Raw genomic sequence first — 14,171 nt, forward strand, 5'->3', positions numbered from 1 at the left:
CTACAGTCCTCACTTTCTCCCATTTCCCTCCTTCTGCCATGTTGAGGAAAATGTCAGCAACATGAAGAGCATCTCAAGCCTGATTATTCTTGACGATTGCACAATGCTTTTTTAAAGATTGCATGGGTGTAAAGAATGCTGGTGAAATCTAGGATATTCCCGGAGTGGTGAGGTTTTAGTGAATGGTGTATGGTAAGATTGGGAAAAACTGGATGTGAGAGATGCCGTTTGAGTGTGGTAAATTAATAATGTACTGAGTTAGTTAAGATAAAGCAAGAGTACGTGCTATACACTGCAGTGAAAAAACTGGGACATAGCCAAAAAAGGTCAAGATTTAATATTCTGTATTTTTCTAGAATCTGTGATGAAATCACTGACCTTTATCATATTGAGCAAGCCAGCAATCACAACTAGTAGCACACTCAATCACGATTGGTACACTTAGTTCTAGGTACTGATAGGAGACAATATTCAATTCTGCTCACCAATAGATCAGGGGCTTATTATAAGTTTCCTTATTGGTCACTGAAGAGCGGTTCAAAAGATTGCAGACACAAAGTGAAGATTTGTATGTGAGAAAGACAGAAAGTAGATTTCTTATTAGAGATGCTGATTTTTTTTGCTCTGTTACAAGAAGGCTACAGAAAATATATATATTTAGGAGACACATTGAGGAAAGGTCAAGTACAGCTGGCTACTTTGGTACTGTTATCACTCAGGCCAAATTCTAGGAATTTGGGTGTTGGGTGTTGTAGTCAGGGATTCTGAAATGTTATGGAAGTTGCAGTAGATCACATGAAGCTACGTGCCACTTATAGATCACTACATCTTAGAGTGGGGTCTTGAAAAGCCTGAAGCAGTATTTGCTTCATACAACAAAGAATGAAGAGAGCTCAGAGAAATCCCAGGGACAGAACTAGCTTGGCGAAACTAGCTGTAAGTGAAAAGCTGAAGCTATTCCATGAATCAGTACGAGAAAGCATGGAACCAGAACAGGAGAGTTATTGACCAGAACATGTTGTTGAGGTGGTCTGTGATTGAATGGCTCTTGAGAGGGAGATTCAAGGCCAGATCTGGAAAAAAAAGGTGAAGAATTGGAATTCATTTTTTTAAATTTCCTGCTACACCATGTCATTAACATCTGAGTGATATTACTCAGAATTTTGTGGGATCTGTAGCTGCATGCTGTAGTTTAACTCAATAATTAATTATGTGCTCATTAATGCTTCTCCATTTAGTTTAGAGAAATGTAAAACTTAGATTTCCTCAAGATACCATCACTGAGGCCACTGACGACCTCATCGTACAGAAAGGAAACAACCCAATTTTCCACATTAAAGACATTTTTTGGAGGAAGACTCCAGAGAAGAACGATATATATTCATTGATTGTGTAAAGTCAGAACCAAATTATCCCCATTGCTAAGGCTGTATATCCAATACATTCAGACACATGAATTATTATTTGTAATAGTAGTGCCATTAGAATTTCACCATGCAATCTTTAATCTCTAATCTAAACTCAAAAGGCTCAAATAGGTGTGAAATTATAAAAATACAGCTGCATATTTCTTATCTCATGCAAAAGTAGTGAAAATGTTGGAGTTGGGTTCATTTGGAACATCATGAGAAAGTGTTCCACTTACACAAATTTTCAGCTTACCAGTATCTGTTGATGTTGTTTTCCAAGCTCATAACCTCCAAAATGCAATATGGCCGGGACAGCTTCAATCACTTTGTTTCTCTGTATTGTGGTAAAGATTTCTGCAATGAAATGTGAATAAATATAGTTTAATACAATTCCTAGAAGAGTAAATTTTAACTTTCTTCCAGAAATGTTTTATCACATCAAAACATATTTCTAAGTTACAGCCCTTGTAATGTAACCTCGATAAAAACATGTCTCATGTCTTTCAGCAAATAGGGTCAGATTTTTGTGGAGTCAGAGTGCCTCCAGAGGCTTTGGCAAATAGAAGGCAGAACCAGGATGAGAATTTCCCAAGCTCCATTTCCAACAAATCTCAGTTAGTGTGCGGGTTGTGCAAGGCATGAATCACATAGACAGGAAACCAAAATCCAGCTACACCATCTGAAGTTAGTGCTGAGTTTAAACAGCCCCATTTTGGCTAGTCCAAATGCTTGTACAAATTACTAATTTAGAAAGGAAAAATAAACACTCTTGAACATGAAAGGGGGATAAGGTCTGTTCGGAGTAATGATCTGAAGTAATTTGCATCCCCATCCCTTTAAACAAAAATAAAGTTGCACCTGTTTTTGAATTTAAAAAAGACACATGCTACTGGGATACACTGATTCAAAGGCCTTCTGGTATAGCTTAGCGAAATATGACAACAGTTTGTTCTGATCGGTTCAAAAGACTTCACTGTTGATAGTTTCCTCGGTTTGTTATTACACCTGCATGCATTTGGAATACTTAACTAAGTTTTAAAATTTCAAAAAGTATCAATGTGAGATGGATAGGAGGGTGTGTTCATATTCTGATTGGCAGTTTTAAGGGTCCATTTAAGGATTATCTACTGAATAAAAGCTTATTTATTTTATGAAAGTTTTAAAACTTCAAATGAATTTCACGAGAGTTTATTATACTATGTATATGAATGAGAACTCTCACAGATTGTTATAAGTTTAATATTTTTTCATGTAAATATGGCTTATGACCTCTGCCAATAGTGAGCAACTGGCAGAATGAGAAGACATTAAGATTGTATGGGGATATAAGTAGGCAAGGGGATGGACAATGGGGTATGAAAGGGCAATAGGAATGGGTGGCTTCTGTAAGTGAACATCGTGGGTTGTGTGCAGACAGGGAAAGATGAGGACTAGAGGGCTTTCAGTATTTTATTAATTCTGTGCCAAAGGATAGGGGGAAATAACTAATAGTCAATCCATTTTTTAAAAAAAAGCCTTCCAATAACAGGTAATTATGGTTGCAAGAGTCCGGCAACTGGAACCACAACCTTAAGTGTAATTCTGAGTCCGAACCAGGAAAACAGGAGCCAAGATTGCAGTTTCTACCAAAGGCTTGCCCAGTTAAGTATGCAATTATCTTCAACTCAAGAGAGTGACAACACAGGTTTGCAGTCTGAGCTGTTTCTTGGACTGTCCTTTCCACTTATACATCATCCTGTTCACTGCACAGTGTACAAAGCATGATTAGTGGTCGTAGTGGCCCCTGGTTGTACTTAAGCAAGGCTTGTCTAAGAAAATTGACTTGAAATTACACAGATGTCTGGGCAATTCTTTAATTCTACCGAACCTATATTCCACATGGAAACTGATGTTATTATGGCCTAAAATAAATTATCAGCAAAATTTACAATGCACTTAGTATATGTGCATTGAGTTTTTTCCTCTTCTTTAAAGATATTAATTCAACTGAACTGATAATTCAACATTTTAGAGGTATTCTCCCCTCCCCCACCCTGTGAAATGTGTGCATTCACTGCAAAACAATTCAAATAATTTCACAAAGTAAAATGCTTTTGGTTCAAAAAGTGTGAATGTCTATGACTAATGTGAACGTGAAAACATCAACTTATTAAAACACAAATGGTTATTCACCAGTAAAAGAGAAGACAATATATTTGTGAGTTGTTTTATAATTTTATTTCTTCATCTGCTATTTATCAAAGTTAAGATTGTTCTCAACTTATATTATATTAGCTGCTTGTATTAACTTACTGGTTTCCAGTAAATGATTTGGCACATTTCCAGACTTGGACTCCTCCACCAATCTGTCTTTTGGATAAATTGTCAGCTTCTTAAAGGTAAAGCCATGGTTGCTGAACTGCAAAGCATCATGTTTCTCCACCTCCATAATAAAAATTCAATCAAACAACCTGCATTGACGCAAAGAACAGAAGGTAAGAATGAACAGTTATTTCTCTGAGGATACATGATCACATATTCAAATGAACAATTTCAGCAAATATCAGGAATTGTACTTCTTTTAAAATCTGCAATAAAAAATAATGTGCAATGTATTTTTTCTGCAAATGTCAACGATGATTGGTTGACACTTGTATTAGCCAGCCTATATTTGAAGAGGAAGGGTAATGGCTCAGAGGTTGGAAATGAAGTGTTGTTATTCACCATTAATCTTAAAGAAAACTTCCCACATTAATCTTGTGACCTTTGTAGCACAGACTTCAACTTTTCAAAAGGCTCACTCTGGCATCAGCTAGATGGGAACTCTGATGTCTGGTAATTGTGATGTCACCAAGCAAGGTAAGTAGCCAGTCACATTGAAGAATTCTCACAGATAGAAGAAAAAGGCACAAGCAGACTTTATTATCCACTTCACATTATTTTACAGAAAATGAAATAAAAATTGATATTACATAGTTGATTACACTAGATGGCATTTCATAAACAAGTCTTTTTTTACAAAAAGCACCTATTGTTTTAAATATCCATGTGATTTTATCATCAGTTTTATCTTTAGTTAACAAATAATGCGCTATATTTTTCGGGAGCATACAGACTGTTCCACAGGCATAACGTACTAAGCATCAAAAACACTTCATTCAAGTGTGCCTTTCAAAATGTATCTTATTTAAATGAGAATAATAGAACATAGAACAATACAGCGCAGAATAAGCCCTTCAGCTCTCGATGTTGCACCGACCTGTGAACTATTCTCAGCTCGTCCCCCTACACTATCCCAAAATCATCCATGTGCTTATCTAAGGATTGTTTAAATCTCCCTAATGTGGCTGAGTTGACTACATTAGCAGGTAGGGCATTCCACGCCCTTACCACTGTCTGCATAAAGAACCTGCCTCTGAAATCTGTATTAAATCTATCATCCCTCAATTTGTAGTTATGCCCCCTCGTACAGGCTGACGTCCTGGGAAAAAGACTTTCACTGCCTACCCTATCTAATTCTCTGATCATCAATAATAATGTGATAAGTGTAAGTGCTCAAAATTTATGATTTCTAAATAATTTCTATTTGGAAGGGCCTCAACTTTACATCCTATGGATAAGCAGGAATCATTGGCAATAATTTTGATTTTCTGCATTTCAGATATGCAGACACTAAAGGTTGCTGACAATTCATACAGCAACAAGAAAAGAGAACGCACAGCAGATCTCCAAACTGTGTCCTGCTGAGTTAACTCAGGACTGTTATAATTATGCAGATCATCTGAGAGTTTTGTCCATGCCTATTTGATGCTCTTCAGCTACAAAACTGAAAAAAGAAACCATTTTATGAAAAGCTTTCATCTAAGTATGTTTCAGGCCAATTCACACCCAACAACCTGTTCTGAAAGATCTACTCATATTTTGACAGCTATAATAAATGGGAATATGCAACTGAAACAATTTACAATATTCTAAAAAAAAGTCTATTCACCCTAATTTCCAATGTTAATGGATCCATTAAAAATTCCAAGGGCTGGGTGTGCAGCTTCACAAAAATCTAATCTGTTTTGGTTTGTATCAAGTTTCACCACCTCTCCACTCCTTTACTGATGAGGTTAATAATAGTTTTATCTAAAGTATAGATGCAAACTCCAGGCCAAAATGCTCAAGAATAAATATATCTCAACAAAGCACATTTATAAGCTGAAGGCACATCAGGATCACTCTCAATGGTGTTGCTGAGACTGCTGAACTGTCAGTATTCTGATCGGCCAATATCCTGATTGGCCAGCATCTTCTAAGGTTGAGAGCTCCATTGGTTATTAATTTGTGATCCAAAGGGTAGAAAGTTCAGCCAGAGATTTCACAAACATAAACAGCAAGGTTGTCCCCATATCTCACACCTATTGTCAAGGCCTGATCGTTATGTTACAGATGTGGATGTTGTATGCAGGTTACACACATTTCTGCGGTCAACTCGTTACAGCCCCAGCTCTGTAGCTTTAAATACAGTGGCAGCTTTATGCTGGACAGTAGAAAACCAAGATCAGGATGAAATCTAAAGGAATTAATTCTGTTACTATTTCTGCTCACATTTAGTAATTAACAAATCACTCTAACCCTAGAAAGCCTGGTTATATCCATTAGTGTCTCCTGTGGTTCAGGTAACTGGAAGCCAGTTCAGAAGGACAAGAACAAAAGAATTTCAACAAAGCTACTAAGTCAAGCATTTTGAAATCAACTGCGCAACTATTAATATTTTATGATCAAATCCATGAACAATAAAAGGATTGATTTTTACACGTTTTAATTTCTGTCTTTTTCTGGACAAACACCTCATTTATAATGTGTTTGGATGTGCATTCTGTTATTATTTCTGCTCACATTTAGTAATTAACAAATCACTCTAACCAAGAAAGCCTTGTTATATTGATTCCTTTTAAAAGATAAGTTAATTTGGTCTGGGAGAGAGATATTTGCAAAGGAAGGGATTATTTTCAATTTGTCCTGTTACAACCAACTGAGGGCTAGTTGAATAAAGAAAAGGAGCCAGTTCATGCCCCCTCCCCCAGGAGCTGAATAATTTGGGCTACCCATCTAGAGTCATGATAAATTGGGGATCCCTCACCCTGGGACAATCTTTTGCATTCACATACTGATCTCTGTCATGTAAAGATTTTTTTAAAAACTGTGGATGCTGCAAATCAGAATCAGCATCATATCTGGATGAATTACATATTGGTATGGCAATTGATCTGCCCAAGACTGCAAGAAAGTACAGAGAGTTGTAAACATAGCACTATCCATCACACAAACTAGCGCTGCCTCAGGAAAGCAGCCAACATAATCAAAGACCCCTCCCACATTGGTAAGATGTGGCCTCCCCATTTCCACCTTTTTCTTTTGGGCAGAAGATTCAAAAGTTTGAAAACACATACCACCAGGTCTAAGAACAGCTTCTACCCTGCTGTTAACAGACATTTTAATAAATGTTTCTCTGCACTTTCTCTCGAACTCTAACACTATATTTTGCCTACTGTTCTATTATCATGATGTACTTTTGTAAGATATGATTTGCCTAGCTAGCATGCAAAACAATACTTTTTACTGTATCTTGGTATGTGTGACAATAATAAATTAAATCAAACCAGTACCAATCAAAGAGAATTAGTGGGGGAAAGTTAAAGAGAAATTTCTTCTTGCAGAGCAAGAACATCTAATGATTTACCAAATTTTGAAGCAGAAACTATGCATCCATTAAGGGCAATGTTTAAAGCAGAGGAAGATAGAAGACAAAGAGAAGGGAGAATAGCAATGAAATTAGATTTTGGACTGCAGCACAATGATTGACATCCAGTACATGCTCTTTATGTGCCATTCATCTTTTCACATGACAACATTCCCTGTTAACAATTGTTTAATGAGTTATTCAACCAGCTTAATTGGTCTTAATCATGGAATGGGTGGTCTTGTAGGGCCATCGTGTTGCTACCCTGATGAGAAAAGTTGGCTTAGGCAACAATCAAATAATCAAATGACCAGCCAATATCAATATTTTGACACCTTCTAATCTCTGTTACTGCACCAAATGATATTCTAAAATTCAGCCTTTTATTGAACCATCCTTACAAGTGATCTGGTCTGGGGTCACTGGAAGGAAAGCAGAGGTGCTAATTTAAAAGTAAAAGCTGATATGCCATTACAATCTCTCATTTTAATTATTTTGACTAATTTAATAGGTTTCTTCACATATATTAATTTAACTAATTAATTAAATAATTCTTATCCATTCCTATCAATTAGTTGAAAATGAAATACTGAACCATAAAAATATTGAGAGCAAAGAAATTCATTTGAATTTTAAAGTCCACGAAATATCACGTTGCTCTACAACCATTCTTAAAATTGATTATTAAACAATACAGCACTGTCAGATAAGAAATTTTTCTCATGGCTGTTTTTATTTGATCTTCAAAGAACAAAATGAGGGTTAGTTAAGGAAATAAATGGATTGCTTCCTGGGGCTCTGTCTGTCTGTTAAATATTGGATACAGTTATAAATCCGGAATTGGCTGATGACTTTTTTCTAAATGTCATTTTCACAAGTTAAAATATATTTTAAAAATTCTAATAATTTGGAATTCCAATGATGTAAACTAGAGTTAAGGTAATAACACAACAGAAGATAATCTTAAATTGTTAGTTTTGCTTCTGAAATTACCTAAATACAGTTACTTATAAATCTTTAGACTACATCTTAAATTACACAACTTCACTGCAATTGTGATAACACTTACATTTATAATCTAAGTGTCATAACATGAGAAGATAGATAGCTAACATGTATCTAAGTCCATGCCACTGCAGAAATTGCTCTTTCTGGAGACATGATGTACTTGTATTGTCCTGTGTCCACTCTTTAGCAATGAATTTATGTTAGTGATTCTCTTCTTGATGTCAATGAGTTCTGACTTCGGACACAGCTTTCATTCACCAACGATTAAACATCAAACTCCCTGATATCATAATACATTTTGGGCAATCTGATTCTAAACTACCCCTATGATGCAAGTTATCTAATTGCCCAGACCCAATCAATTGACAGGATAAGCATACGGTTGACACATTTATTGATACACTAGATTTGAAGATTTTTCTTGAAAAAGGAACAAAGTTAAGTCACTTCAGCATGCAATACAGGTAGGAAAGGACCTTTCCATGACAAACCAATGCACAACCCGAACCCATACAGGACAATAGTATTCAGGCAGCAATCTATGGTAACAGTCAACTAAGAACAACAGGCTGCCTCTCCACATCGACTTCTCAATCAGAGATCTGGCACCTTTGAAGTTTCAACAGTGCTTTATATATATACATCTTCTCCCTTTCTTTTACTAGGATCATTCTTCCCTTTTATTTTCCCTCTGCTCTTAACTGTAATTCAAACTGTTTTCTTTTCTCTTTCTTTTTGTTCTGCCAGGGCTATTCTTTCTTTTTCTTTTCCCTTGCCATTGCTTCTAAGTCAAGCTGCTTCCCCAATGATTCTGACAGCAGTCCTGGCAATTGTAAATGTAGAGTTAATGCTGGAATTATTTCCCCTTTCCTCACAGACACAGGTAACTCCATCTTCAACATGTTTGCCAATTCCAAAAACTTTGCCTTGTTCACTTCCTCTAAAACATCCAAAGTGACTTATTCCACTCTCAGGAAATTCTTAGCAATGGAAAGAGGTATTACAAGACAAGGTACACCCTGTTTAAACAACCAAATGCAACACCCAAAATGCAATACTCCCCACTCACTGCCTTTGAGTCCAATAAATCTAAATCCAACCTGGAATTAGAGATTTTGATTTCAACAAGAGCCCCCAGTTTCTTATGGACCAGACCAAACTGTCTTAAAATATGTCAAGAAGATAACCTTGACCCTAACTTTTTCTTATTTTAAAGGCAAGTGTGAAGACTTCATTCCGGATGCAATTTGATTGGCCAAACTGTCAGGCTTAAAGTGAAATACACTTTAATTATACACTATGGTTAAAATATAGACAAAATACAAAAAGAAAAATAGAATGGGATTACCTGCAACTCTATCGATATACTTAACAAAATAATAAATTACTCATTAACTGTTCTAATATAGTAATATCCTATAAGCATATCCTTGACAAAAGCAAATTCAGTAACATAGATTATCACACATGCAATTCTATCAGCAGGAAGAGAACCCCAGCGTTCTAGCTGTAACAAAGACAGAGAGAGATGTGTCTGCTTTCACAACCCCAACAGTTGCTGAAAGCTAAACTAAAAAATCCTGGTTCTGTGAGAGCTTGACCCCACCCATGCAGGTTGTTTCTATTGTACCAACTTTAAAAAACAACCCAAGGCATGTCAAGCTGTTTACTTTATTCGCTTTGAGCAGACTGCTTGTCCTCTCTGTCTGAACCTTTCTTCATAAAAATAAGGACAAAATACATCTCTTAAATCCATTGTATCTTCACAACTGCAACATATCACAAACAATGTGCAGTGATGAAAACTTACAAGGGAACGACAGTTATCTGATGTCTTGCATTTCTGTCCATGGTCATTTGACGAAGAGGTCCAGACAATTGGTTCACATATTATAGTTTACATGCTCCTAGAAACATGCTGTAACAATTGCTCAAGAGTAGTGGGACAGGAAGGGGAAGATGTGGTCCTCCTGAGCAGTCGTCATCAGGCAGATCCTGCAGGCAGCAGTCCTCATTGTATGGTCCTGAAAGAATTTCTTTCTCTACGTGAAAGATAGACCAGAAGAAGAGGAGGAAGACTTTGGAAGAGTCCCCTCACACCTTGTCTACAGAATAGGATGCCGGCTCCTCAAATTTAACAAGATCAACAACTTGTTTGTCCACTGGTATCTGTGAACCATCTCCAATTGTCAATATTGTATACTTTCTTTATCTAATTAAATGTCAGAAAATTGCTAAAAATTGGCAATTGCCTATTTTAATTAACAGTAAACATAACCCTCAAAAATCAATACCAGTATACAACAGTTAATGTTATAAGAAGGGGGTGTATTTTTTTTACCTGTCTTCTTCTACGCTTATCAGTCTTCCAAAGAAATGGCTCAGTGACAAAATCTTTGTTGGCAGTGGCATTGACTTAAAGTTGATGCTGACTAGAAAGTCTGGTCCATCAACATCATTAAAACAGCTTTCGCTAAAATACTTCAATTGCTTTTTCTAACTATTTATAATTAATCAGCAATCTTTACAAAGCTTATTTTACTTAAAACTTAATTTCTTGGCTCTATAATTGCTGCTGAGATCACTCATAAAACTTCACAAACAATAACATTTCTCAGATACATAACACCAAAGTACTATTTTACTCTCTACTCCCTCTGACAGTTTACTGAATTCTTCTTTGAAATACTTTCCATATTTCATATTTTCTCTTCCACACTTTGAACAGTTTTTAATAATATGTCATTTTATGCTCACCAGTTTATGCTTGCGCAAATCAACTATATTAATTTATTGCTGCATCATAATATTTATTGCAGCATTCATAAAGCAACAGACAGCAGCTCCTTCAGAGTGAATGGGACAGTGGTCATGTTAAATTCTAAAAATTGCCATCACTTTCACACACTTTAAATTGAACTGACATGTATTGCAGCTTGGGAAACTTATCTACCCTCAGGAGGGTCATCAATAATGAACACAAGGCTGAGTGCCTCAGATTTGAATAAACTGTTACATTTAATTGGTAAAAAATTCCATTTCCTAAGGATTTGGAGCATTGGCAATATTGGGTGATACAAGCAGCCAGGTACGTTTCTAACACTGCATATGGGCCAGGAGGAGCAGGACTGCTTCACCCCAGGTTCAAGCTAAAATACAAAGATGTATCTGTCTGCAATGATCAACTGCCAACCCCTGAGAAAATCTCACCTTTAATTGTGATCCAAACCTGGCTGGTTCCCAACTGGGAAATAGAGAAAAAAAAATGAAATAAGATCTTATTGTCACAAGGGCAGGAAAGTGATAATGATGACTGATGATGACAAGGCACTTTTTAGAACTTACCTGGAGTACTGCACAGTTCTGTGCATTACACAGTAGGACTGACGTGAATGCAAAGGGTAAATGACGAGGGTACAGAAGAGATTTGTGAGAATGGTTCCAGTGATGAGACATTCAGTTATGAGAAAAAATTGGGGAAGTCGGGACTGTTATCTTTGGAGAGGAGAAGGCTGAGAGGAAATTTGATAAAGATTTTTCATGACGGGTCGAAGCAGAGTGGATAGGGAGAAATTGTCCCCACTCATAAAAAGATCGAGAACTCGAGGGCATTGTTTTCAATTGTTTTACAAAAGAAACAAATGCACAGTGAGAGAAAAAAAACAGAGCACACAAGTAATTTACGTCTGGAAGGCACCACCCGAAAATGTGATGGAGTCTTCAAGATAATCTTGATATTCTTTAAATAAACACAAATGTGCAGGCTTAAGGGGGAAAGGTGGGAGATTGACACCAATTTAAATGCTCAGAGAGCTACTGCAGACATGATGGGCCAAATAGTCTCCTTCTGCACTGTAAAATGTGTGTTTTACAGAAACTCACTCTACCTGCATTACAGGCTTTCTGATCACCACCACCCTCCTGGACTTGTCTCCTTCAGCACTTTTCAAAAATATCAAAACCAATGGCCCTTTGTGTCCTGACCATCACACTCCAGCCCTCCAATAGCTGCTGATTAAACAACTAAAAATTCACCAATTATATGGAATTACTGTTAACACCTAAGTTACACTTAGAACTCAAGAATTAAAAGCAGTTTAATATTTGTTGTCTCATAGAGATCACAGTTTTCAACTCTTCATAAGATTGTACAATGATATATACATAGTAGGTTACAAATATCACAACACCAGGTTATAGTTCAACAGGTTTAATTGGAAGCACACTAACTTTCAGAGTGCCACTCCTTCATCAAGTGACGAAACAGCGGCACGTTGTGTGATTTTTTAACTTTCTACACCCTAGTCCAACACTGGCATCTCCAAATCATATAGATAGTAATTTGTTTTAATGCTTGCTATTGCTTGTTGGATCTTGGTTCTTCAATCGTTAGAAATTTATTGTATTGAACTGTATGAATGCCAACTCTAGTGCATTCCAAAACTAATTTGGATGGGATTTCATTTGAATCTCTAAAAAATAGGCTGAAAGCATATGTGCTGTTTTGTAACCATGCAGAGAAGTATCTCCAGACATGATCTCCTCTAATATTTTATTTTTATCAACTATGTTACCTTAAAGCTGTATCTACAAAACATATTACAGAATACATAAATCTTCAGTAAGCTTTTAATCACAAACATCTCCTGCAGGTTTGCCATTGCCAGATTTTCCACCAACTCCAAACATAGCCTTAACTGACAGAATGGCAAAAACTCTGTGACCGAAGTCTGCACAAGAACATAGTTTTTGACTGACAGAAGTGCTGATCAGTCGCTGGTCTGAGGATTTTTAGAGGCATATAGAAATAGAAAATGATTTTACTTGTTTAAGTGTAATAAATTCAAATATTTGAAAGATATCTTCGGACAATAATAGATCGGCATTCAACTAGTTGCATGTTCCTGGTAACTTGCCCCCACACTGACCACCCATGTTCCCTCCAAGTTGAGTTTGCTATGCACAAATCACAAAATCACACAATCCAAAAATGTGCAGGTTAGATGAATTGGCCATGCTAAATTGCCCGTAGTGTTACATGAAGGGGTAAATGTAAGGGAATGGGTCTGGGTGGGTTGCACTTCGGCGGGTCGGTGTGGACTTGTTGGGCCGAAGGGCCTGTTTCCACACTGTAATCTAATCTAAATCTAAATCACATTATGTGGTTCAGCTGAGATTGATACTCTGCCGTTGATACGAGTTTTTTAAAGAAAATGCTACACATGTCTGGCTTTTTGTCCCTGTGCAGCACAATCCCAATTATGCTGAATGATATACTCATTCAAGTTTGAGGGAGTATTGTTGACCATGATCTGTTTCTTTCATACTAATCATAGCTTTTCACATTATCCAATCACAAACCTACTTGCAACAAGCAATATCACACTCCCCTCAAACCATAGTCTTCCTCCATCCTTGAGTTTCTTGTGGACAATTGTGTCAGAGCTGATTTAAGGGGTGGAAAGGAAAGAGATGTTCTATTGCTTCTATTTTTCCTGTTCACTTTTAGTGTCAGGAATTGATTCTCACTCTGGTATAGGAGAAAATAATGGTCGGTTGGTGAATATATGGTAAGTGACTGTGGTCTATTCTATTCCTAAAGTTAAATATAGTATAGCAACTGGCCATAAATTAATAAAGTTTAAAAAAAATCAAACTAGGTTGTAGTCCAACAGGTTTATTTGGAAGTACAAGCTTTCAGAGCACTGTTCCTTCCTCAGGTAGCTACCTGACAAAAGAGCAACACTCTGAAAGCTTGTGCTTCCAAATAAACCTGCTGGTCTGTAACCTGGTGTTATGTGGATTTTTTAACTTTGTTCATCCCAGTCCAACACTGGCACCTCCACATCATAAGTTAATAAATGACATAAAAACATACCTAAATATAAACTTGAATAAAATCATTAAGCAGTTTCTTAGAATACATTAAGGATAGCAGGTTGGCTGATGTGACATAGTTGCAGCATGTGGGAGATCCCAGTTTAGTCCAGAACAAACACTGTTGCAAGTGTAAGTCTGAGCAATCTCCAGCTCAGAATTTATCAGCT

The 14,171-nt window shown here is 36.7% G+C and overlaps 1 protein-coding gene across 3 annotated transcripts in view; it reads right to left on the reverse strand.

Annotated features, from left to right (window-relative positions):
• The window catches only part of cfap221 (cilia and flagella associated protein 221), a 263,805-nt gene that overhangs the window by 223,581 nt on the left and 26,053 nt on the right, over nt 1–14,171 (reverse strand). For all 3 annotated transcript variants that reach the window (XR_015757537.1, XM_043693986.2, XM_043693987.2), the window contains 2 exons: nt 3,702–3,859; nt 1,663–1,763 (listed from right to left, as the gene is read on the reverse strand). Coding sequence is in view for 2 of the 3 variants with exons in the window: in XM_043693986.2 (XP_043549921.1) it covers nt 1,663–1,763; nt 3,702–3,837 (237 nt within the window). In the remaining variant the exon portion in view is untranslated. The remainder of the gene's footprint in view (nt 1–1,662; nt 1,764–3,701; nt 3,860–14,171) is intronic.

Source organism: Chiloscyllium plagiosum, unplaced genomic scaffold (assembly GCF_037043375.1).
Source record: "Chiloscyllium plagiosum isolate Xiang-an unplaced genomic scaffold, Cpla_swu_hap1 HiC_scaffold_7, whole genome shotgun sequence".
Classification (NCBI taxonomy): Eukaryota; Metazoa; Chordata; class Chondrichthyes; order Orectolobiformes; family Hemiscylliidae; genus Chiloscyllium; species Chiloscyllium plagiosum.